The sequence below is a fragment of the Manihot esculenta genome, chromosome 7 (genome assembly GCF_001659605.2).
Source record: "Manihot esculenta cultivar AM560-2 chromosome 7, M.esculenta_v8, whole genome shotgun sequence".
Classification (NCBI taxonomy): domain Eukaryota; kingdom Viridiplantae; phylum Streptophyta; class Magnoliopsida; order Malpighiales; family Euphorbiaceae; genus Manihot; species Manihot esculenta.
The window spans coordinates 13,900,794-13,928,464 of record NC_035167.2 but is presented as its reverse complement, the minus strand read 5'-3'; the positions used below and the strand labels follow the sequence as shown (position 1 = coordinate 13,928,464).

Here is a 27,671-nt window from a genome sequence, read left to right as displayed (position 1 = left end):
CAAACTTATGATTTCTCGATCTCTAAGTAGACTGATAAATTCAAATGATATTGATCACACTATCAATTCATTTGAGCACGGCCATGCATTTCTCAGTCTCACTTATCGAGGGGCCCAGAAGATATCTCTCTCATAGAGAGGGACAAATCCTATCTTGATTGTTCATTTTCCTCTACATAATTTCTATTATGCTCAATCATAACCTTTATGATTGTCCGATTAAAGACAACGTTTGATTATGTCAAAACATAACAGTCCTTATGTTGGAAACTATGACAATCTCAAGTCAAAGGATTAAGACATAACTACTTTGAGATTCACTTATGACAATGACCCATGTAGTGATCTCAATGCGGGTCCATCCAATACTTTGTTCTCCAACAAGTATTTATGATTATTGAATTATATCAACATATACATAATCATCTCATGATTATCAATCAATAACCATACCAGTTATATTATTATCATCATAATAATAAGTAACCAGGGATGATAATCATTATTATGTAACATGCAAACAAATAATAATGATAAAAACCTCTTTTATTAATAACCAAAACGACATACAAAAAGGCCCAAGATAATGGCCTAGGGCATATACACTAACAATCTCCCACTTGCACTAGGCCTAATTATACAAGTATCTAATACCCGTAGACCTAGTGTGCTGATCATGCTTGACCTGTGAAAGAGGCTTGGTCAGTGGATTTGCAATGTTGTCATTTGTGTCTACTTTGCATATTTTGATATCTCCTCTGAATAAGGTGATATCGCCTGAGTATAATTTTAGATCTCTAGTGAGATCTGGGCTCCTTTGCCTATGCTATGGCACCGTTATTACCATAATAAAGGTCCACAGGATTTGCAATGCTGAGAACCATTCCCACCTCTGAGATGGATTCCTTCAACCAGACTGCCCTTTTAGCTGCATCTGATGCTGCTATATACTCAGCTTCTATTGTAGAATCTGCTATAGTGCTCTGCTTGGAACTCTTCCAACTAACAATTCCACCATTTAAATTGAATACGAATCCTGACTGCGATCTGAAGTCATCTATGTCGGTTTGGAAACTAGCATCTGTGTAACCACTTACAACTAGCTCGTCTTCCAATCCTCCATAAACTAGGAATGCATCCTTAGTCCTTCTAAGGTACTTTAGGATATTCTTAACAGCTGTCCAGTGACTCTCACCGGGATCTGTCTGATATCTGTTTGTTGTGCTCAAGACATATGAGACGTCTGGTCTAGTACATAACATGGCATACAAGATAGATCCAATAGCGGAAGCATAAGGGATCTTATTCATCCGTTCTCGCTCATCAGATGTCATAGGACATTGATTCTTGCTAAGATGAATACCATGAGACATGGGCAAGAATCCTCTTTTGGAATCTTGCATGCTGAACCTTTTCAGCACCTTGTCAATATAAGTACTTTGACTCAGACCGATTATCCTCTTGGATCTATCCCTATAGATCTTAATACCAAGGATATATGCAGTCTCACCTAAGTCCTTCATTGAAAAAGAATTCCCTAACCAAGTCTCAACCTTTTGCAAGGTAGGGATATCATTTCCAATGAGTAATATGTCATCCACATATTGAACTAGTAACACAACTGCACTCCCACTAACCATCTTGTAAACACAAAATTCATCTTCATCAATGAGTAAAAGTTCACGATTATCAGTCATGAGAAATCCATATCTCTCAGGCTGATGACGTGTCTTATCAGATCTGCATGGGACTTGTGTCACCCTTTCAGTCTCCACAACTGTTTGTGGTACTGTAAGTGGTTCTACTGGCGGTTCAATGCTCTCTTGTGGTGCTTGAGTTTTCTCAAGTTGCACTGTACTCCCACTGAATCTCTGAGAGATAAATTCCTTTTCCAAAAAGGTACCATTTCGAGCAACAAACACTTTGTTCTCTGAGGGAGTATAGAAGTAGTATCCTTTGGTTTCCTTAGGATACCCCACAAAATTGCACTTGATAAATTTTGGAGCTAACTTATCTGAAACTGGGCGTTTCACATAAGCCTCACAACCCCAAATCTTTAAGGAAAGACAAACTGGGCACTTTCCCAGTCCATAACTCATATGGTGTCTTTTCAACTGCTTTCGATGGTACTTGGTTCAGAATGAATACAGCTGTTTCCAAGGCGTAACCCCAAAACTATAAAGGGAGATCTGTTTGACTCATCATAGATTGAACCATATCTAATAAAGTTCGAATTTTCCTTTTAGAAACACCAATCCATTGTGGAGTTCTTGGAGGAATTAATTGTGAAACAATTCCACAGTTTTTAAGATGTTCATCAAACTCTTGGCTCAAATATTCACCACCTCGATCAGATCGAAGCATCTTAATAGTTCTACCAAGTTGATTTTGTACTTCATTTTGAAAAGTTCTAAACATTTCAAAAGATTCATGCTTATGTTTCATTAGGTAGACATAGCCATACCTATTGAAATCATCAATGAATGTAATGAAGTACTGATAACCTCCCCTAGCACTAATGCTTAGTGGGCCATATACATCTGTATGTACTAAGCCCAATAAGTCTGAAGCCCTTTGACCTTGTCCAGTAAAAGGGTCCTTTGTCATCTTACCTAGCAAACAAGATTCACAATTTTCAAATGATTCAAAATCAAATGAATCTAATAAACCATCTTTATGGAGCTTAGATATGCAATTCTCGTTTATATGACTAAGACGACAGTGCCATAAATATGTTGGGTTTAACTCATTTGGCTTAGTTTTCTTAGAAGTTATGTTATAGATATTGCTGTCTCTAGAATCATCTAGATAAAGGACATAAAGGTCATCATATGAATTTGCAATACAATAAAGCAAATCATCTTTATTAATGGAGCATTTCTTATTCTTAATGAGAAATGAAAAACCTTCATCGTCCAAAACAGAAATTGAAATAATATTCCTACTCAAAGTAAGAACATAAAAGCATTTGTTCAAAACTAACAAAAGCCCATCGGGCAAAATAAGTCCCTACAGCTATGGCAGCAACTCTTGCTCCATTGCTTACACGTAGGTCCACTTCGCCCTTTTTCAGTTTTCTACTCCTTTTGAGACTCTGCGCATTTGTACAAATGTGAGAACCATATTCGATATCTAATACCCATGAAGTAGAAATAGATAAATTAAAATCTATAACATAAATACCCGAAGTCGTAGTCTCACTACTCTTCTTCTTCTTGCACTCATCCAAATAGAGTTTGCAATTTCTCTTCCAATGCCCTGGTTCCTTGCAATGGAAGCAGATTCCTTCCTTAGGAACTATTTCCTTAGGAACTTTTGCCTTGGATTGCCATTTAGGCTTGCCTCGTCCCTTAGGCCCATTACCACCTTTAGACTTGGGCTTCCCCTTATTTTTCATGGGCTTACCCTTATTGACATTCAAAATTTGGGTAGGCCTTTTCTTAATATTTACCTCAGCTGTCTTTAGCATCCCATGCAACTCAGGAATGGATTTCTCCATATTGTTCATGTTATAGTTCATGACAAATTGAGAAAAACTGCTAGGTAAAGAATGTAGGATCAAATCCGTGGAAAGTTCTAAACTCAAAGGATAGCCAAGCCTAGCAAGGTGATCAATGTAGCTTTTCATCTTTAAAACATGAGCACTAACTGAATCACCTTCAGCCATTTTGCAATCATGCAATGCAATGGTAGTTTCATACCTATCCTGCCTAGCTTGTTGTTGGAAAGCTTGTTTGAGATGGACACTCATCTCATAGGCCTCAAGGTGCTCCAGATCCTTCTGAAGTTCTGGGCACATAGTTGCCAACATAAGACATCCAATGTCATTAGAATCATCCATATGCTTCTTATGCTTGTTCTTAACAGCATTAGTAGCATCAGCAGGAGGTGGTTCAGGGATAGCTTCATCAAGCACGTAGGACTTTTTCTCTTGCTTGAGAACAATTCTCAAGTTTCTAAACCAGTCAATAAAATTAGTCCCATTTTCTTTCAGTTTATCCTTCTCAAGGATGGATCGCAGTGATAAGGTTGAATTGTTATTAGCAGCCATAATAATCTACAAAAATATGCAAATATAATTAATTTAATAAACAAATTAATATTGAGGTGATAATAATCTCCCACTAAAATATAACCCTCAAAATAATAATATTTTAGCGGGCTAAGATCCATATTTCACCTAATTCTAAGTCAGCTTTGGCATGACGCTTAGAATTAAGTTATTTAGGTAGGTAACCCCTTACCAATTACATCTAATGTAACTCTTAAATTATGAGGTATTGACATCATATGTCAAATGCATGTTATACCTCATCTAATGCCTTAGGCCCAAAACCGTTTTGATAGCCTAATTAAGCTCAACCAAAATTAAATAAATGAGTAACCATTACTCATCCTACCTTACTAGGATAATCCTAATGCACTTTGCTTTGGCAAAACCTGCATTTTGGTGATCTTAGTCTTGATAGGTTTTTAATATATGGGTGGCATTAAAACTTAAAATTTTAGAGTGAGGGTTTAACTTTTAATTTTAATTATTTTGTCTTGCATATATATATATTATAGTATCTCATACTAATATATGACAAAATAATAAAATTATTTTATATAGTCATTTAAATCTGATTTAAAGACTAAAATAATTTATTTTCTATTTTCTTATAATTATTTTGTCTTGCATACATATATTATAGCATCCTATATGCATATATATATATATAGACAATAATGCATAGTATCTCATACTAACACATGACAAAATATAGTCATTTAAATCTAATTTAAAGACTAAAAGAAAATAATAAAATATAGTCATTTAAATCTAATTTAAAGACTACAAATAATAATAATAAAATATAGTCTTTTAAATCTAATTTAAAGACTAAAAGAAAATAATTTTAAAATATTATTTTCTTATTATTATTATTATTATTTTTTTATTAATTATTTTCAGGGGCAAAATCGTAATTTTGGGGAATCATCTTCTTCTCCGGAAGACGCCCTTGCCGCCGGAGAGCAACCAGTAGCCCGCCGAACGCTCCAGCCGCTGCCCCAAGATCCAGCAGCCCGCTCCTCGTCGCCAGCAAGGATTGCCGTCGACGGTGAGGTCGACCACCAGATCGCGCAACAGTTGCGCAACTCCGATCATCCATTCGCAGTCGAGCTCGAAACGGCACCGGCGGCTCGCGATTCGCAGAAATCACGAGGAGCCGACACACATCTCGGCTTCGAAGCCCCGGCGGCCCACCGGACGAATCCTTGGCCGCTCAAGCCGCCAGCCCGAGAAAACACGCAACCCACCGGGCGCGCGACCCATGGGGCGCACGTTCCTCCGGTCTCGCGGCCCTCCGGGCGCGCGACCCTGTGGTCGCGCGACCCACTGGGCGCGCGCTCCACCAGTCGCGCGGCCCCTCCGGGGCGCGCGACCCACTGGTCGCCGGCCCTCCGGGGGGGCGCGATCCTCCGGTATCGGCAATCTGGGTTCACGATGACTGTTCATCGTGAATACAGTTGCAAATCCATTTTTTTTTTCTATTATTGTTGTTTTAATTTAACAATTAAAACTTAAAACAACAAATCAAAACAATTTTGATTCTAGATGTAAAAGAAAAATTTTAATTTAATTTTTCTAATAATCTAAATGATCCAATCATTCATCCATAAATTTAACCATAATTATCATGCCATTCTAATAAACATATATCGCATATATAATATCAATCATGGCATAATTAATTTAAACGAAAAGCACAACCTGGCTCTGATACCACTGTTGGGAAATCCGGAGATTAATTGCAATCTAATTGCGCAGCGGAAAAATAAAATTTTGGATTTCCTTTCCCAGAATCCGAGTGCTCCGTTTAAATCAAAAGAAAGATGTGAGACTAACCTGTTAATCTCGTAGTGAAGATACACTGGCGGACTGATGGTGCTGCCTTTTCAAACGAACACCCTCTATGATATCCACACGAACGTCTTCTATCCTTCTAGAGTGCTAGCTCTTTTCAAGATGGATAGATTATGTGCTCTATGTTCTACAATCTTTTAGACTGAGTTTTCTCAAAACTTTTACAACCAACCTACTCAATCTGTAGAAGGAGTATTTATAGGCCTCAGTCTTTTTATTTTCCCACAACTCTTTTCCTAAAAGAGTTGTGCTTAGAACCCACTATCACAATCTCACAGATACTCAAATATCTTTATGTGATAGAGTCCTTTATCTGTAACACTTACAGATAGACTGCAGATCTTTTAAATATTATTATCTCATAATAATAAATTATTATTATTAATAATAATAACACTTATTATTATTAATTATATTAATAATTAATATTAATAATAATATTAATAATAATAACATTTTATTATTATTAATTATACTAATGGGCTTTTAGCCCATTAATATAGCACATCAACAACGTTCTTGTGTGTGACCCAATAGGCTCATATTAATTGGCAATAGGCCCAGTCCAACAAGACCTATAAGTCATAAGTGGCCTCTAGCAAGACATTATGACTACCCAACTAATATGAGGATCAATAGTCCGATAAAGCCTATTAAATAGAACATGTATTAATCCCTTTGTCTCACGATATCTAGTTTGAACATAAGTCATGGTTAATGTCAAACTTATAATGTTCAAACTTATGATTTCTCGATCTCTAAGTAGACTGATAAATTCAAATGATATTGATCACACTATCAATTCATTTGAGCACGGCCATGCATTTCTCAGTCTCACTTATCGAGGGGCCCAGAAGATATCTCTCTCATAGAGAGGGACAAATCCTATCTTGATTGTTCATTTTCCTCTACATAATTTCTATTATGCTCAATCATAACCTTTATGATTGTCCGATTAAAGACAACGTTTGATTATGTCAAAACATAACAGTCCTTATGTTGGAAACTATGACAATCTCAAGTCAAAGGATTAAGACATAACTACTTTGAGATTCACTTATGACAATGACCCATGTAGTGATCTCAATGCGGGTCCATCCAATACTTTGTTCTCCAACAAGTATTTATGATTATTGAATTATATCAACATATACATAATCATCTCATGATTATCAATCAATAACCATACCAGTTATATTATTATCATCATAATAATAAGTAACCAGGGATGATAATCATTATTATGTAACATGCAAACAAATAATAATGATAAAAACCTCTTTTATTAATAACCAAAACGACATACAAAAAGGCCCAAGATAATGGCCTAGGGCATATACACTAACAACATTGCCTTCGGGGGCCGAAACTAGGGGACTTTCGGCGGCCGAACTTTAACTTTCGGGGGCCGAACCTGCATTCTGCCTCCTTGGCCTTTTCTCTTCCAAACTCAATCATTTTCACTCTAAACCTTTAAAATACTTGAAAATATTTTAGAAAACCTTTCTCTTACCCTTCTAGAAACCTCTGACATCCTTGAATTCCACCGGACGGTAGAAATTCCGATGTCTGAATCTGCCGGGTATTACAGGGTCGTTACACAATTAAAGACATGATTGCTTGTAGTTAATTTAAGGTTTATGTTGTTTTGATTGCACTTAAATGATTTTGATCGCAATCAATTATTAACAATTTTGCATGTGGTATCAGAGTATAGTTTTAAATTAATAATAATTCACAGATTTATGTTGGATTATATCTTGATGTTTTACAATTACAACAATTTGTTATTTGGAATGAAATTTGTACTGATGATGATGTAAAGTATAAATTAATAAAATTATAATGATGTAAACGTGTTGACGATGTAATGATGATCACGTTTCTCGAGTCTCAAATGTAATGTTTTCCCTTTACAATTGTGAATTGATTAATATAATATGTTAATGTTTTTCTTAACAATGATGTGAGCGTGATATATTAATTTTTGAATTTTCTTGTGGCTTTTGCTGTAACGACCCCAAAATGGACCGTCACCGGCGCTAGGATTCAGGTCGGCTTAAGGCCGCCAGAACCCGTAGCAAGCCTGCTATACTCTCTGTGTACCTATACAACTCATACCTGATCATACAATTTCTGTGAAAATAAAAACTCTGTTCTCTAAACCAAGGCTTAACCTGTGCATGCACTATCTCTGTACTCTGTACTCATGTACGCTGTACTCTGTACCCCTGACTAGAGCTTGCTCTAGATGGGTTAATTCATACCTGTTAAGCCTAGTTTTTCACATACAGTAAAACATATATACATATACCGATCATGTACAAAACATACATCACTAAGTCAAGCACAGTTCTAACTTTATACACAACTATTACATCTCTTTAATATTACATGTCCACTCTAAGCTATTACAAATCTCTTTACTCTTTCTGTACTCCGCTGGACTGTCCCTGTACACTGTACACTGAACCTGCAAAACTGGGATTAAGGGAGTGGGATGAGCTCTATAGCCCAATGAGTAGAACAATAAAACATCTCAGTAAAATATGATCTCATGGAATGCACCATAGCACAAACAAGCCACATCAAGAGTAAACCTGTCACCACATAGTCCCAGTAACTCTGTGCCAGGGCGTAGAATCGAGCACCTGGTCTTCCTGTCATATATGTATATGTGTATATAACACCTCTGTACTTACCATTGCCAGGGCGTAGTCACAGGCTCCTGGACTTTGCTATACCTGCCAGAGCGTAGTCAAAGGCTCCTGGACTTCTCTATACCTGCCAGGGCATAGTCAAAGGCTCCTGGACTTCCTGTCTGAGACTATTGGATCATTCAACATTTACTCACATCACCAAATAATGATGCAATGCAACATATTCGTGGATACTAATGCAATCAACCTATGGCATAATCATGATGCATGGGATATGCGAAAACATTCCATTGTGCAAGTAAAAGATTTAAGTTTAGTTCCACTCACCTCTGGCTAACTGGACTGACTCTGCAGGCTCTGCAAACTCTGGAGCAGAACTCACTGCTGCTCTCTCTGGTTCCTCTGGTCTGTACCTATACAGATAGACTGACATGAGGGACCAAACTAGCTTATGACCAACTCTATTAAACTCCCCAAGAATCCCCTTAAAATCACTCTAACATCCATGCAAAGCATGCAACAGAAAGCTGGACAGAACACTTTCGGCGGCAGGTTCGGCGGCCGAAAGTCCTCTCCAGAGACGAAACTCAAGCACCTTCGGCGGCCGAACTTCCACTTTCGGCTGCCAAACCCTTTCGGGGGCAAGTTTCGGAGGCCAAAAGGCACTCCAGAGACGAAAGTCTCCAACCTTCGGCGGCACCTTCGGCGGCCGAACTTCCCTCCAGAGCCGAAAGTCCAAAAGCTCGAGGGCAAGCTTAAGCAGCCGAAGCCACCTCCTCACACCTCTTCAGGGGTTCAGCGGCCGAATGTACCTTCGGCTGCCGAACCTGAGTTCATCAGCAGGGCAGAAACTTGCCCTGCCTCTCGCCAAATGCATCAAATTCCTCTCCAACTTCACACCACACTTTCTCAACTTGCATACACTCATGTATCTGCTCAAAGGGGTCACAAACTACCTAAAAACCCCAAACACACAACACAAACAACACAAAAACAAGCTCTATGCACAAAATCATCAAAACCTCTCTTTTTAACCTATTCATGCAACTCTCTCCATAAACCCCATAAAACCTTCAGAAAACATAAAAACAAGCTTAGGATCTTCACTTATCTTGTGAAAACAAGTAGATGAATGATCCTCACGTGGAGTTTTGGAGCAACTTTCCTTCAAACTCTCCAAACTTCACAACTTTGAGTTTTTAGCTTAAAACCTTCAAAAGATCATAAAAACGAATCAAATCTTTGCATGATTTCATGAAAACATGAAAGAAGACTCATAAAGGGCAGGATCGCACCTCAGAAGACAAAAGAAACGGTGTTCTACCGCTTCAACCGACTGAGGGCCATTTATAGGTGGCTGGCCAGACCACCTTCGGCGGCCTATCGTGAAACCGAAAGCCATGCATGTTCGGCGGCCGAACCTCAACTTCGGCGGCCGAACCTGGCTTTTCTGCCTTGGTTCATTTCACTCAAAAACTCATTTCCTTATACTTAAAACTTAATGAACATATCAAAACATGAGAGAAAAACAGAAATCAAACCCTACTAGAGACCTCCGACATTAGAAACTCTATCGGAAAGTAGAATTCCGATGCTGGACTCGAGTCGGGTATTACATTCTCCCCCCCTTAAGAACATTCGTCCTCGAATGATCCAAAAAAACAAACAATGAACACGTAAAAAGGAGGAAACTAACCTCAAAACAAATATGGATACTGCTGGAGCATAGACTCCCGCGTCTCCCAGGTGCACTCTTCTAGATTATGGTGGTTCCACAGAACTTTCACCATCGGAATCTCCTTGTTCCTTAGCTGTCTGATCTGTGTGTCCAAAATCCGCACTGGCTGCTCTATATAGGTGAGATCTGTATGAATCTCCACCTCAGGCTCACTCAGAACCTGATTCGGATCTGACACAAATTGCCGTAGCATAGAAACATGAAAGACCGGGTGAATTCTCTCCATAGAAGCAGGTAAATCCAGCTTATACGACACATTTTCGATCCTCTGCAACACCTCAAAGGGTCCAATGTACCGTGGAGCTAATTTACCCTTTTTCCCAAAACGAACCACTCCTTTCATTGGAGACACTTTCAGCAATACCCAATTACCCTCCTGGAAATCTAACTGCTTTCTGCGAACGTCTGCATAACTTTTCTGTCTACTCTGCGCTGTTCTGATTCTCTCTCTGATCATAGGCACCATTCTACTGGTAATGTCTACTAACTCTGGCCCTGCAAGAGCCTTCTCTCCTACCTCTTCCTAGCAAACAGGGGATCTGCACTTCCTCCCATACAAAGCTTCATAAGGAGCCATCCCTATGCTAGCATGATGGCTGTTATTGTAGGCAAACTCCACTAAAGGTAGATGATGCCTCCAAGAACCGCCAAAGTCTAACACACATAGTCAAAGCATATCTTCTATGGTCTGGATGGTCCTTTCTGACTGTCCATCAGTCTGTGGGTGGAAAGCAATGCTAAAATCCAATCGCGTGCCCAGCGCACTCTGCAGACTCCGCCAAAAGCGGGAGGTAAACTGAGGTCCTCTATCTGAGACTATCGACACTGGAACTCCATGTAATCTCACGATCTCGTCCAGATAGACCTGTGCCAACTTATCCACAGAATAGTTACTCCGTACTGGAAGAAAATGAGCAGATTTCGTGAGTCTGTCCACAATCACCCATATAGAGTCTATCCTGTTGGACACTGCTGGTAAACCCACTACAAAATCCATGGCTATGTTCTCCCATTTCCACTCTGGAATCGGTAATGGGTTAAGCATTCCTGCTGGTTTCTGATGCTCTAGTTTCACCCTCTGACAAACCTCACAGGCTGTCACAAACTGCGCCACTTCTTTCTTCATGGCTGGCCACCAATAAACCTTTTTCAGATCCTGATACATCTTGGTGGCTCCTGGGTGAACACTATACCTCGCATTATGAGCTTCCCTCATAATGTCTTCCTTCACACTGTCCCTATCTGGTACACAAAGTCGACTCCCATACCGAAGGATCCCTTTGCTATCAAATCTGAACTCTGCACTGTTGCCTGACTCAGGGTCCTCATGCTGTCTCTGTGCGATCTGCTCCAGAAACACAGGTGTCACTCTCATCTGTGCTATCAACGCACCTGTACCAGATAACTCTAGCTGCAATCCTTCTTCTAAGAGCTTATAAAGCTCCAACACAAGTGGTCTCCGCTCTGCTGCTATATGGGATAAACTGCCTAGTGATTTCCGGCTTAGGGCGTCTGCCACAACATTCGCCTTACCCGGATGATACTGGATCTTACAATCATAATCACTGAGCAATTCAACCCATCTTCTCTGCCGCAAATTCAGCTCTCTCTGACTCAAGATGTACTGTAAACTCTTGTGATCAGTGAAGATCTCGCATTTAACCCCATAGAGGTAATGCCGCCACATCTTAAGTGCAAAGATAACTGCTGCCATCTCGAGGTCATGGGTGGGGTAATTCAACTCGTGCTTCTTTAACTGTCTAGAAGCATAAGCTATCACCCTATCACTCTGCATCAAAACACAACCCAATCCCACTCGAGATGCATCACAGAACACTGTGAAGTCCTCATGACTCACACAGGCAGAGCTAACACTGGTGCTGTAGTCAATCTTCTCTTGAGCTCCTCAAAGCTCTCTTCACACTGGTCTGACCAGATAAACTTCTGGTTCTTCTGAGTCAGTTTGGTCATAGGAGCTGCTATCTTTGAGAAGTTCTGAACGAACCTCCTGTAGTAACCTGCCAGGCCCAGAAAGCTTTTAATCTCAGTCACTGTCGTGGGTCTAGGCCAGTTAGCTACAGCCTCTATCTTCTTGGGATCTACCTCAATACCCTCTGCTGATACCACGTGTCCCAAGAAGGTAATGCTCCTCAACCAAAACTCACACTTCGAGAACTTGGCATATAAACCATGCTCTCTCAGTGTCTGCAGAACTATCCTCAGATGCTGGGCATGCTCCTCTGCATCTCTGGAATACACTAAAATATCATCGATGAAAACAATGACAAAGTGATCCAGAAACTCACTGAATACCCTGTTCATGAGATCCATGAATGCTGCAGGGGCGTTAGTCAACCCGAACGGCATCACTAAGAACTCATAATGCCCATATCTGGTCCGGAAAGCTGTCTTAGGCACATCTGTCTCTCTGACTCTCAACTGATGATACCCAGATCGCAGATCTATTTTAGAAAAACAACCTGCTCCAGCTAGCTGGTCGAATAGATCATTAATCCGAGGTAAAGGATACCTATTCTTGGTAGTGACTTTGTTCAACTGTCTGTAGTCGATACAAAGTCTGAGGGAGCCATCCTTCTTTCTGACAAAAAGCACTGGAGCACCCCAAGGTGAGGTACTGGGGCGGATGAAACCTTTATCTACCAAGTCCTGCAACTGCTCTTTTAACTCTTTTAACTCTGCTGGCGCCATCCTGTAGGGAGGAATAGAGATAGGTCTGGTATCTGGCAGCAATTCAATTTCAAACTCTATCTCCCTACCAGGTGGTAGTCCTGGAAGTTCGTCTGGAAAAACATCGAGAAACTCTCGGACCACTGGTACTGTAGCTGGTTCCCTCACTTGACTGTCTAGCTCTCTCACATGAGCTAGAAACCCCTGACAACCCCTCCTAAGCAAACGACGAGCCTGAAGGGCTGAAATCATACCTCTGGGTGTACCTCTCCTGTCTCCTCTGAAGACACACTCTGACCCATCCTGGTCCCTGAGACTCACTATCTTCTCTCTACAGTCCAACGTAGCACTATATGCAGATAGCCAATCCATCCCTAGAATGACATCAAAATCTGTCAAGTCTAGAACCACAAGGTCAGCTGGAAGGCATCTACCCTCTATAAACACTGGACTGAACCGACAGACTGACACTGCCACTGATGGGTCACATCTAGGTCCACTGACCCAGAGAGGATACTCTAACTCAAAACTGATCAAACCCAATCTCTCTATGGCTCTCGAAGCAATAAAGGAATGAGAAGCACCGGGGTTCATCAAAGCATACACATCTGAACACCCAATGATGAGATTACCTGACACCACTGTGTTCGACGTGTTAGCCTCCTCCTGTGTCACAGTGAAAATCCGTGCTGGGGCTACCGGATTTCCACCTCGGGAACCTGCTGCTGAAGTAGAGGTTGCCCCTCTCCCTCTACCTCTGCCACTACTCTGAGGCATGACTGAAGCTGCTGGCCGAACAACTGGCTGTACCACACTGCCTGAACTCATCTGCTGGGATGGTGCAAAAGTCATCTGCGGACAATCTCGAGCAATATGCCCTTCCTGTCCACATCGAAAACAAGCTGTAGATCCCAACCGACAAACTCCTCCATGTGGTTTTCCTCATCGTCTGCATACTAGAGCTGTGCCAGAGCTTGAGCCACTACCTATTCCCAGACCTGACTTCACTTTACTCCAGAACTTACTCTTTGTTCCTTTTGCTCTATCCCATCTTTTACTGCCTGACGTGGGGGCTTTAGAACCCGAAGCCTGTGCCTTTGACTGTTTCTGAATATTGGCACTAGCTTCCATTTTCCTGGCTGCGTCCACTATCGTGTGGAAACTCTCCTTTTCTGCTGGAAGAATCAAGGAAGAATACCTGGGATGCAGTCTCATAGTATATCTCCTTGCCTTCTTCTGATCAGTATCATAGGCTTGACCCACATACTGAAGTAAATCCAGGAATTTATCTATGAATTCATCAACACTCATCTCATCTGTCTGTCGCAACTGTTCAAACTCTATTACTTTCATCTCCCTGGAACTGTCAGGAAAAGCCCACCCTGCAAACTCATTGGCGAACTCTCCCCAAGACATACTGGTCATCCTGGGTTCCACATAATTCTTGAACCTGTAACGACCCGGAAATCCGACCCGTTACCGGCGCTAGGATCCAGATCGGCTTAAGGCCGCCGGGACCCGTAGCAAGCCTACATACCTCCTGTAAACCTGTGGAATCCCATACATAGCAACATATACATGATCTGTAAAAAATTTTCTTTTCTCTTATCCAAGCAAAACCTGTGCATGCACAAAATCATACATAAACCCCACACTGGAGTCCTCATCAAATACTCCAATGGGGTATCATCATCATACATAACAGCTTGGATAATCATGGTCATTAACATCATTACTCATTAAACACTCTGTACATAATGGGGATTCACACACCTCTAGGTCAAGCACTACTATAATCCTCAATACATCAACAAATCATTCATTACATGGTCATAAATACTCATTACATCATGTTCATGTCCACTACTATCTATTACAACATACATGACTTAACTTCACTCTAGCCGACTTCTTGGTCTCTCCTGTACCTGCAACTCTGGGGATAAAAGGAGTGGGGTGAGCTACTAGAGCCCAGTGAGCAGAAACTAAAAACATTTGTTTTAATTCCTCCTTTTTTAGGTATATTATTATTCATTTTATTATTTTTATTATCATATAACTTTTTCTTATTCATGCTTTCATGTATGCGCCATAACACAAACATTTCACAACAAGGATGAACTTGTCACCATTTAGCCCCAATCTTTCTTACTTATACATGCCGGGGGCGTAGAGCCGTAGCAGGCACACCCGGACTTCCATAATCAGTCATAGTGCCAGGGGCGTAGAGCCGTAGCAGGCACACCTGGACTCACATAGGCTATCATGACATACAAGGGCTAATGGATCATTCAACATTCATCCACATCAACAACAAAGTATGCAATGCAACATATTCGTGAATTCTAATGCAAACAACCTACTATTGCATGGCATAATGATGCATGGGCAATGCTTTATGATTCATTCATTTATTCATTTACTTTAAAGCTTAAGGGGGTTGTTCCACTCACTTGGTAACTGAAGCTTTAACAACGAACTCTGAACGACTATCTCACAACCGGGGGTCTCGGTTCCTCGGGTCCGAACCTACACAGATGGACTCAAATGAGGCACCAAACACACATGAACATGACTCTAAAATACTCCCCAAAAACCCCCTAAAACATCCTGAAAACATCACATGAAAGCATGCAAGAAATGGCTGAACAGGGCACTTTCGGTGGCACCTTCGGCGGCCGAAAGTCCTGGACAGAGACGAAACTCAGGTAGGTTCGGCGGCACCTTCGGCGGCCGAAAGTGCCAGACAGAGACGAAAGTCTCTTTTCGGGGGCAACTTCGGCAGCCGAAAGGCCTGCCTCCCCAGCCATGTTCGGCGGCCGAAAGTACCTTCGGCTGCCGAACCTGGTTTCTGCCAAAGGGCAGAAACTTGGCTCTCTTAGCACATTTCGCCTCCAAACCTTCCAAACATGCATATTGTTCAACCAAAGCATGCATACTAGTTCCTAGGGGCCTCAAACATGCATATACCCCAACTACAACACTTCAATCAAGCTACATTGTTCAAAAAGTTATCAAAAAACCCATAGGTTTAACATATACCCTAACATGCATTCTACCCCTTAAAACTTCATAAAACTTGTTTAAATCATACATTGAGCTTAAGATCGGCTCTTACCTCTTGAAGATCGAGGGTTGAGGAGATCTAGACTTGGAGATGGGAGAAGTTCCAACTTTTGGTCTCCAAGCTCCAAAACTCGTTCTAAGTTCAAAGATCTTCAAAACCAAAGTTATAAACTTGTAAAGATCATGGAAAAAGGAAGGAAAAACTCAAGATTGGGGAAGGATGGCGGAATGCTCACCTTGGCCGAAATGGGGAGAAAAAGCTCGCCCATTTTCGGCTAAGGGACCCTTTTATAGTGGCTGGCCAGACCACGTTCGGGGGCCGAATGTGCCTCCGCATCCATGCAAATGTTCGGCGGCCGAACATGAGGTTCGGCGGCCGAACCTTGACTTCCCTCACTCATGCTTTCGGGGGCCTAACGTGCCTCCAAAACGCATGCATGTTCGGCGGCCGAACTTGACTTTCGGCGGCCGAACCTGGGTTTTCCTCCAAAGATTTTTTTATGCAAAAACTCATTTAATTTCTTACTTAAAAACATGAAATACATGAAAACATTTCATAAAATCATAGTTTTACCCTTCTAGAGGTTTCCGACATCCGAGGTCCCACCGGACGGTAGGGATTCCGATACCGGAGTCTAGCCGGGTATTACAGAACCATTCTCTGGCCTTCTTGTATTTAAGTGTAAACCCTGCCATCTCAATGGCTCTACTATCATCAGCTCCCAATTCACTGGTTATCATCCTAACTGATCTGAGGTATTCAAATGGATCATCTCCCGTGTTATACTTAGAAGCATCCAATTTCAAGTACTCCGTCATTTGGACTTTACCTCCAGATGAGCTAGGTTGATGTCTGTCAACAACAGGGGCTACTGGTTCTGGTGGTGGTATTGGGTCATTTGGTTCTGGGTGTGCTGCACTTGGATGGGTAGGGGAAGGTGGATACATAGGGTATGGTGGATAATAAGGAGGATAAGGCATATATGGCATGTAAGGGGGATATGGGATAAAACTAGAGTACTCCGACATACCTCCCATCGGATACTCTGGGTCCTGCGGAAAGGCTGGAGAGCCAAAACCTGAGGCCTGAGCACCTCCCTGCGACTCTCCCATACCTTCCTCAAATCTGCCTATACCCATACTATCATCTCTAGACTGGTCAATCTCCATATTCTCTGGCCTTCTTGTATTTAAGTGTAAACCCTGCCATCTCAATGGCTCTACTATCATCAGCTCCCAATTCACTGGTTATCATCCTAACTGATCTGAGGTATTCAAATGGATCATCTCCCGTGTTATACTTAGAAGCATCCAATTTCAAGTACTCCGTCATTTGGACTTTACCTCCAGATGAGCTAGGTTGATGTCTGTCAACAACAGGGGCTACTGGTTCTGGTGGTGGTATTAGGTCATTTGGTTCTGGGTGTGCTGCACTTGGATGGGTAGGGAAAGGTGGATACATAGGGTATGGTGGATAATAAGGAGGATAAGGCATATATGGCATGTAAGGGGGATATGGGATAAAACTAGAGTACTCCGACATACCTCCCATCGGATACTCTGGGTCCTGCGGAAAGGCTGGAGAGCCAAAACCTGAGGCCTGAGTACCTCCCTGCGACTCTCCCATACCTTCCTCAAATCTGCCTATACCCATACTATCATCTCTAGACTGGTCAATCTCCATAGCCTCCCTCCTTTCCTCTGATCTTCCTCCCCTAGCTGTACCTCTTCTGCTCTCGTCTACGGACCTTCTAGGGTCTATTGACGTACCTTCCCTGCTAGATCTCTGAGACCTTGCCCTCGGGAATGCAGGAGGACGAGCAGCTGGTCTCTCACTCTCTGGTGGGACTCCAGTCAATCGAGCTGATCGACGAGTTCCTCTCATCTTTACAAACATCATATATCAGTAATACACATGCAAAACTCATGGCATAGCATAGCAGATAGGACTCAAGACCCTATCCTAGTGGACATGATTTCCTATTGTGCTTGACCACTTCTAACCTGTATGAGCCCAACACTGTCTTTATAGGTCCAATCATGTGAACCTAGGGCTCTGATGCCAATCTGTAACGACCCCAAAATGGACCGTCACCGGCGCTAGGATTCAAGTCGGCTTAAGGCCGCCAGAACCCGTAGCAAGCCTGCTATACTCTCTGTGTACCTGTACAACTCATACCTGATCATACAGTTTCTGTGAAAATAAAAACTCTTTTCTCTAAACCAAGGCTTAACTTGTGCATGCACTATCTCTGTACTCTGTACTCATGTACGCTGTACTCTGTACCCCTGACTAGAGCTTGCTCTAGATGGGTTAATTCATACCTGTTAAGCTTGGTTTTTCACATACAGTAAAACATATATACATATACCGATCATGTACAAAACATACATCACTAAGTCAAGCACAGTTCTAACTTTATACACAACTATTACATCTCTTTAATATTACATGTCCACTCTAAGCTATTACAAATCTCTTTACTCTTTCTGTACTTCGCTGGACTGTCCCTGTACACTGTACACTGAACCTGCAAAACTGGGGTTAAGGGAGTGGGATGAGCTCTATAGCCCAGTGAGTAGAACAGTAAAACATCTCAGTAAAATATGATCTCATGGAATGCACCATAGCACAAACAAGCCACATCAAGAGTAAACCTGTCACCACATAGTCCCAGTAACTCTGTGCCAGGGCGTAGAATCGAGCACCTGGTCTTCCTGTCATATATGTATATGTGTATATAACACCTCTGTACTTACCATTGCCAGGGCGTAGTCACAGGCTCCTGGACTTTGCTATACCTGCCAGAGCGTAGTCAAAGGCTCCTGGACTTCTCTATACCTGCCAGGGCGTAGTCAAAGGCTCCTGGACTTCCTGTCTGAGACTATTGGATCATTCAACATTTACTCACATCACCAAATAATGATGCAATGCAACATATTCGTGGATACTAATGCAATCAACCTATGGCATAATCATGATGCATGGGATATGCGAAAACATTCCATTGTGCAAGTAAAAGATTTAAGTTTAGTTCCACTCACCTCTGGCTAACTGGACTGACTCTGCAGGCTCTGCAAACTCTGGAGCAGAACTCATTGCTGCTCTCTCTGGTTCCTCTGGTCTGTACCTATACAGATAGACTGACATGAGGGACCAAACTAGCTTATGACCAACTCTATTAAACTCCCCAAGAATCCCCTTAAACTCACTCTAACATCCATGCAAAGCATGCAACAGAAAGCTGGACAGAACACTTTCGGCGGCAGGTTCGGCGGCCGAACTTCCACTTTCGGCTGCCGAACCCTTTCGGGGGCAAGTTTCGGAGGCCAAAAGGCACTCCAGAGATGAAAGTCTCCAACCTTCGGCGGTCGAACTTCCCTCTAGAGCTGAAAGTCCAAAAGCTCGGGGGCAAGCTTGGGCAGCCGAAGCCACCTCCTCACACCTCTTCAGGGGTTCGGCGGCCGAATGTACCTTCGGCTGCCGAACCTGAGTTCATCAGCAGGGTAGAAACTTGCCCTGCCTCTCGCCAAATGCACAAACTCCTCTCAAACTTCACACCACACTTTCTCAACTTGCATACACTCATGTATCTGCTCAAAGGGGTCACAAACTACCTAAAAACCCCAAACACACAACACAAACAACACAAAAACAAGCTCTATGCACAAAATCATCAAAACCTCTCTTTTTAACCTATTCATGCAACTCTCTCCATAAACCCCATAAAACCTTCAGAAAACATAAAAACAAGCTTAGGATCTTCACTTACCTTGTGAAAACAAGTAGATGAATGATCCTCACGTGGAGTTTTGGAGCAACTTTCCTTCAAACTCTCCAAACTTCACAACTTTGAGTTTTTAGCTTAAAACCTTCAAAAGATCATAAAAACGAATCAAATCTTTGCATGATTTCATGAAAACATGAAAGAAGACTCACAAAGGGCAGGATCTCACCTCAGAAGACAAAAGAAACGGTGTTCTACCGCTTCAACCGACTGAGGGCCATTTATAGGTGGCTGGCCAGACCACCTTCGGCGGCCTATCGTGAAACCGAAAGCCATGCATGTTCGGCGGCCGAACCTCAACTTCGGCGGCCGAACCTGGCTTTTCTGCCTTGGTTCATTTCACTCAAAAACTCATTTCCTTATACTTAAAACTTAATGAACATATCAAAACATGAGAGAAAAACAAAAATCAAACCCTACTAGAGACCTCCGACATCAGAAACTCTATCGAAAAGTAGAATTCCGATGCTGGACTCGAGCCGGGTATTACATTTGCGGCAATAGGTTAAATTGAATTCAAATAATAGTTATAACTAGGGTTATGTTTAATTATCATATTGATCCCTAATTTTGATTAAATGATGTATTGTATCCTGAATTTAAATTTATATAAATATAAATTATTGACACCATTATATGACCTTTTGAATAAAATTAATTTGTTAGTCACCAAAGTGGCCGAATTAATTTTTGAATGAATAGTCATATAATTCATGTATTATTGTAAATGCTATTATAAATATTTTATTAGTTGATAGAAATTAAGGATTTTACCCAAAGGTAAAATCAATATTCTGTGGCTAATAAATATAAAGTAAAAAATTAATATACTCTTGGCACATATATGTATATATCATATATATATATATATATATATATATATATTTGTTGAGGTTTATTTTATTTTTATAAAGTTTGAATGGTATTACAATTAAAGTGATGATATGTATTGTTGTGTTTACCCAAAGAAAACATGTAATATATTTAATACGTTTTCTACTTGTTTGAATCTATTAATTAGTGAGCATTTATATGTTTGCAGCTGTTAAACTTCGCTTTCTAGCTTCCACTGTTATCTTGTTCACTAGTGTGAATTTCGCTGAATGGAGCGAACAAGTCACACTTTATTTAGGTGCTTTGGATCTTAACTTGGCACTATTAGAGGATAAGCATGTTGACCTTAATGACAATAATACTGAGACTGAAAAGGCACACCATAAAGCATGGACAACATCCAATAGGTTATGCTTGAATTTTATGTGAATGACAATTGCCAACAACATTAAGTTTACTCTTCTCAGTACTGAAAATCAAAATGCTAAAGATGTTCTTAAACTGGTGGAAGAAAAGTTTCATTCTGCTAATAGGGCACTTGCAGGGACACTTATGGCTAAACTTACGACTATGAAGTTTGATGGGTCAAAGAGTATGCAGCAATATGTCCTTGACATGACAAATACTACAGCAAGACTTAAGTCACTGGGTATAATAGTGGATGTCTCCTTCTTAGTACAATTTATCATGAACTCACTTCCTACTGAATACGGGGCATTTCACATCAATTATAACGTATTGAAGAATAAGTGGAATATTGATGAATTGTCCAATAAGCTTATTCAGGAGGAAGAAGAATTAAAGAAATAAAGAGTTCATTCAATTAACCTGATGGAAAAAGGAGCTGGAAAGAAAGTGTAATACCTGGCTAGACTTCGGTATCAGAATTCCTACCGTCCGGTGGAATCTCGATTGTCGGAAACCTCTAGAAGGGTAAAATCATATATTCATAAAATGTTTTAATGTATTTTATATTTTTAAGTAAGAAAGAAATTGGTTCTTAAATGAAAAAGACCATGGAGGCATTTCTAGGTTCGGCCGCCGAACCTCAAGTTCGGCCGCCGAACGTGGCATAGTTTAGGGGGGCACGTTAGGCTTCCGAATGTGGCTCATGTTCGGCCACCGAACCTCATGTTCAGCCGCCGAACATGCATGCGTTTTGGAGTCGCCTTCGGCTTCCGAAGGTGGCCTGGCTAGCCACCTATAAAAGGACCCATGGCCAAAAATAGGCGAGCTTTCTCCCCTATTTTCGGCCAACGGTGAGTCCATGCCCTCCCATGGTTGGTTTTGGTGATTTTCCTCAAATCTTTCAAGTTTTAACAAATGGTTGCTTGGTTTTTGAAGTTTTAGAAGCTAAGATCAAGTTTTGGAGCTTGGAGACCCAAGGAGCTAGATTTCTCCCATCTCCAAGTTTAGATCACCTCCCCTCTCGATCTTCAAGAGATAAGAGTAGATCCTTAGCTTATTCCATGTTTTAAACAGGTTTTATGAAAGTTTATGGGGTAGAAATGCATGTTTAAGTTAGTTGTTTGTTGTTAGGGTAAATGTTGAGTTTATGAGTAATGTATATTGTTTGATGTATTTGTGTTGGGGTTTAGATTAGTTTGAGACCCCTACAAGCTTATGTATGTGTGTATGCATGTTTTGGAAGTGTTGGATTTGAGTTGAAAGGTTTGGGAGGCAAATGAGCATAGAATGGCTGGGTTCTGCCACTTTGAGAGAACCCAGGTTCGGCAGCTGAAGGCCCTTTCGGCCACCGAACCTGCCTGTGGAGGCAAACTTTTGGCTGCCGAACCCTGCCCCCGAAAGTGGACTTTCAGCTCTAGAAAGGAGTTTCGGCAGCCGAAGGTGCCGCCGAACATGCATGAGTTTCGGATCTGGAAGGAACCTTCGGCCACCGAAAGTGCCGCCGAAGGTGCATGACTTTCGGCTCTGGAGGGACTTTCGGCCGCCGAACCTGCCGCCAAAAGTGCCATGTTCAGCCTTCCTTTGCATGACTTCTATGATTGTTTTAAGGTGTTTTAGGGGGGTTTTTGGGGAGTAGTTTAGGGTCATGTTTATGTATGTTGGTCCCTCATCTGAGTCCACCTGTGTAGGTTCAGACCCGAGGAACCGAGGACCCCAGCAGTGAGATAGCTGCTTCTGTGTCTTTTCAGAGCTAGCCTAAGGTGAGTAGAACTGAACTATATTTTAAAGTAAATGAAATTTTAGCATGTTCATGCATCACGAATACCATGTGATATATTAGGATGTTTGCATTAGAATTCACGAATATGTTGCATTGCATAATATGATGATGATGTGGATGAATGTTGGATGATCCTTTAGCCCTCCATATGATATGATATGATATGGTGATGATACGGTATGAAAGACCACTGAGGCCCATTGTACGCCCCTGGCACTATGTAAGAGAAAGACCAGTGAGGCCCATTCTACGCCCCTGGCATATAGGAATGTTATGTTATGATATGTTAATGTAAGAGAAAGACCAGTGAGGCCCATTCTATGCCCCTGGCACCTTGGAACGTTATGTAGAGGGTTATTGGTGACAAGTTCATCCTTGATGTGAATTGTTTGTGCTGTGATGCATTCCATGAGATCATATGTTTTTAAATATAATGTTTTACTATTATGCTCACTGGGCTCTAGTAGCTCACCCCGTTCCCTTAATCCCCCAGGTTTGCAGGTACGAGACAGTCCGGAAAGTCAGCTAGAGTAGAAAGTTTTATGTATGTAATAGCTAGTAAGTGGACATGAGAAAGAATATGATGTAATGAATAGTGTTGAATAGTCATGTAATGTAGCAATGTTTAATGAGGTTTAGAGTTGTGCTTGACCCTAGTATGTAAAATTAATCCCTTTTTCTCATGATCTTTTTAATGAAAAAGTTTTAATGACGTTTATGTAAACCAGGTTTAATGTATGAGATGTTGCCCCATTGGAGCATTTGTTGAGGGCTCCAGTGTGGGGCTTTATGTTTATGAGTTGTGCATGCACAGGTGGAGCTTGGTAAATGAAAGAATAAGTTTAAAGTTTTATGTATATGTTTGATCATGTATGGGATTTAACAGGTATACAGGATGTATGTTAGGCTTGCTACGGGTCCCGGCGGCCTTATGCCGATCTGGATCCTAGCACCGGTAGCAGTCCGATTTCCGAGTCGTTACAGATTGGTATCAGAGCCCTAGGTTCATATGGTCGGACCTATAGTGTGTCGGGCTCATAGGTGTTCTAGAAGGTCAAGCATAATAGGTAAAATCATGTCCACTAGGATAGGATGTAGTGTCCTGTCTTGAATACTGATGTGAAATGCCATGATTTTATGCATGTGCATTGATGATATGCTATGTATGTGATGTATGTGATGCGGGTTCATGTGCTTCCACATGAACCATTTGATGCTAATGTTTATGTGAGGTGTGCTGTTTTTTCAGTAAAGCAGGATGAGAGGAACTCATCGATCTGTACGATTGACTGGAGTCCCACCAGAAAGTGAGGGCATGGATGCCCGTCCTCCTGCATTGCCAAGGGCAATGTCCTACAGGTCTAACAGGGAGAGAACATCAAGGGACCCTATAAGGTCTTTTGATGTGAGCAGAAGGGGAACAGTTCAAGGTGGAATATCAGAAGATGTGGGGGATGATATGGATGTGGATCAGAGGAGGGATGGCAGTCTTGGTGTGAGCATGTCTGAAGAGGGCATGGGATAGTCTCAGGGAGGCACTCAGGCCTCGGGGTTTGTTCAACCACCCCAATACCCACCCTTTTCACAGAATCCTGGGTATTCGATGGGAGGTACATCGGATTACCCCAGTTTTAACCCTTACCCTTCTCACATGCCATACCCACCTTTCTACCCACCATACCCACAGTACCCTATGTACCCACCCCCATCTTTCTATCCAGGTGCAGCAAACCCTAATCCAGGGGATGTTGCACCTCCTCCACCACCAGCAGAACCTACTGTCCCAAAAACCCAAGTACCTAAACCTAGCTCATCTAGAGGGAGCAAGGTCAAGATGACCGATTACATGAAGCTGGGAGCTCCCCAGTATGAAACAGGTGATGATCCGTTTGAGTATGTTGGGAGGGTTAAGATTATTACAGATGAGATAGGAGCTGATGATAGTAGAGCCATTCAAATGGCTGGGTTCACACTGAAGTGCAAGAAGGCCTGAGAGTGGTTTAAAAACTATGTGAACCCGAGGTTGGATAGCCTATCATGGGAGGAGTTTGCTAATAAGTTTGCAGGATGGGCTTTCCCTGATAGCTCAAGGGAGTTGAAGATGATTGAATTCAAGCAGTTAAGGCAGACGGAGGAGATGAGTGTAGATGAGTACACAGATAGATTCTTGGAGCTGTTGCCGTTTGCTGGGCAAAATCTTGACACAGATCAGAAGAAGGCTAGGAGGTATATCATGAGGCTTCATTCCAGGTATTCCTCCTTGATCCAGTCAGCAGAGAGGGAGAGTTTCCATGCCATAGTGGATATGGCCCGGAGAATGGAGGCTAGTGCAATCATTGAAGGGAAAGTTAAACAGTCTGTGGCACAGCCTTCGGGTTCCAAGACCCCAGGTGGGGGAAAGTTAGATCCCTCTTCTTTGAGTTCAGCAGCTTCAGGCAGTAAGAGGTGGAGCAGTACCACCAAAAAGTCAAAGAAGAACAAGTTCTGGAGCAAGATCAAGTCAGGTCTGGAATTAGGAGGTGGCTCGAGCTCAGGTGCAGACAGTGCAGTTTGTATGAAATGTGGGAAGCCGCACAAGGGAATATGTCGGTTTGGGACGACAGCCTGCTTCAGATATGGGCAGGAGGGACACATGGCACGGGAGTTTCTGTAACGACCCGAAAATCGGACCGCTACCGGCGCTAGGATCCGGGTCGACTTAAGGCCGCCGGGACCCGTAGCAAGCCTGACATGTAACCTGTAACCCTGTTTAATCCCATACATGATCCACAATCATACATAAAAATTTAAAACTTTTCTTTCATTCATTTCTCATACACCAACTCAACCTGAACATACATGTACATAGACATGATCATAATCATGATCCCTCTGTGGGATTTCATCAATGCCCCAACGGGCGATACAACATGAGATGAGTTGGTTTAAACATAAACATTATAAAACATTTCTATAGATCATGTATCAAAGGGATTACAATACTCATAGAGTCAAGCACATCTATAACCTCAATATACCTCATTACATAACATACTGTAATCTCTTACATTACATCATAATACATTTGTCATGTCCACAATCTAACTATTACATAGATAAGACATACTTCAAACTCTGGCTAACCTCCTGGTCTACCCTGTACCTGCACATCTGGGGTTAGGGGAGAGGGGTGAGCTACAAAGCCCAGTGAGCAGAATAGAAGAAACAATATATTAAAATTTCATGCTTTCATGGAATGCAACACATCACAACAAATCACATCTCGGATGGTATTGTCACCTATAGTCCTCTACATAGGTCCAACTGTGCCGGGACGTAGAATGGGTCAACCGGTCTTTCCCTTAACATAACATATCATACAGTCCAACTGTGCCAGGGACGTAGAATGGGTCAACCTGGACTTCCTCTTACATCGTGCCAGGGACGTAGAATGGGTACAACCTGGACTTCCATACCATATCATGCCGTAGCATCATCATATCATATGAGGACTAAAGGATCATCCAATAACCAATCCACATCAACATCATAAATGCAATGCAACATATTCGTGAATACTAATGCAAGCAACCTACTATATCTCATGGCAATCATGATGCATGGATCATGCTCAAAAGTCATACTTCATTATTTTAAAAACTTAAGGTTTATTCCACTCACCTCTGGCTAGCTCTGACAAACTCTGTAGCAGCTGGCTCACTGCTGGGGTCCTCGGTTCCTCGGGTCCGAACCTACACAGGTGGACTCCAATGAGGGACCAAACATACATATACATAACTCTAATATACTCCCCAAAATCCCCCTAAAACATCATGAAACAATCACATAATAACATGCAAGAAATGGCTGGACAGGGGACTTTCGGCGGCAGGTTCGGCGGCCGAAAGTCCCTCCAGAGCCGAAAGTCAGGCAGGTTCGGCGGCACCTTCGGCGGCCGAAACTCCCAGACAGAGACGAAACTCATGCATGTTCGGCGGCACCTTCGGCGGTCGAAAGTCCCAGACAGAGACGAAAGTCTCCTTTCGGGGGCAACTTCGGCAGCCGAAAGGCCTGCCTCCACAAGGGGGTTCGGCGGCCGAAAGTCCCTTCGGCGGCCGAACCTGAGTTTCTCCCGAATGGCAGAAACTCAGCTTCCCTAAGCACACTTCACCTCCCAAGCTCAAATCATGCATACCACTTAACCAAAACATGCATACAAGCTCCTAGGGGCCTCAAACAAGCAAATACCCCATCTACAACACTTCAAACATACTCAAGCATGCCATATTGCTCAAAAATCACATAAACCCTAACATAGCTCAACTAACTTAAACATGCATTTCTACCCCATAAAACTTCATAAAACTTATTTAAAACATACATGGGGTTTAAGATCGGCTCTTACCTCTTGAAGATCGAGAGAGAGACGACCTAAACTCGGAGATCCAAGCAAATGAGCTCCTGAGTTCCCAAAGCTCCAAAACTTGTCTTAAAAGCTCAAAATCTTCAAAACCAGGTAAAAACTCATGAAAATTGAGTAAGATGGGAAGGAAAGAGCTCAAGATCGGTGAGGGGCGGCGGAAAGCTCACCTTGGCCGAAAATGGGGAAAAACTCGCCCGTTTTCAGCTAAGGGACCCTTTTATAGTGGCTGGCCAGGCCACGTTCGGGGGCCGAATGTGCCTCCGCATGCATGCCATGTTCGGCGGCCGAACTTGGGTTTCGGCGGCCGAACCTGGTCTTCCCTCACTCATGCTTTCGGGGGCCTAACGTGCCTCCAAAACGCATGCATGTTCGGCGGCCGAACTTGACTTTCGGCGGCCG

General features: G+C 42.1%; 1 protein-coding gene across 1 annotated transcript in view; it reads left to right on the top strand.

The window, feature by feature from the left end:
* The window catches only part of LOC122723983, a 58,557-nt gene extending 37,065 nt beyond the window's left edge, over positions 1-21,492 (top strand). Inside the window, exons 2-3 of the mRNA XM_043958127.1 lie at positions 20,891-21,089; positions 21,150-21,492. Coding sequence (XP_043814062.1) covers positions 20,891-21,089; positions 21,150-21,492 — 542 coding nt within the window. The remainder of the gene's footprint in view (positions 1-20,890; positions 21,090-21,149) is intronic.
* The last annotated feature ends 6,179 nt before the right edge of the window (positions 21,493-27,671 follow it).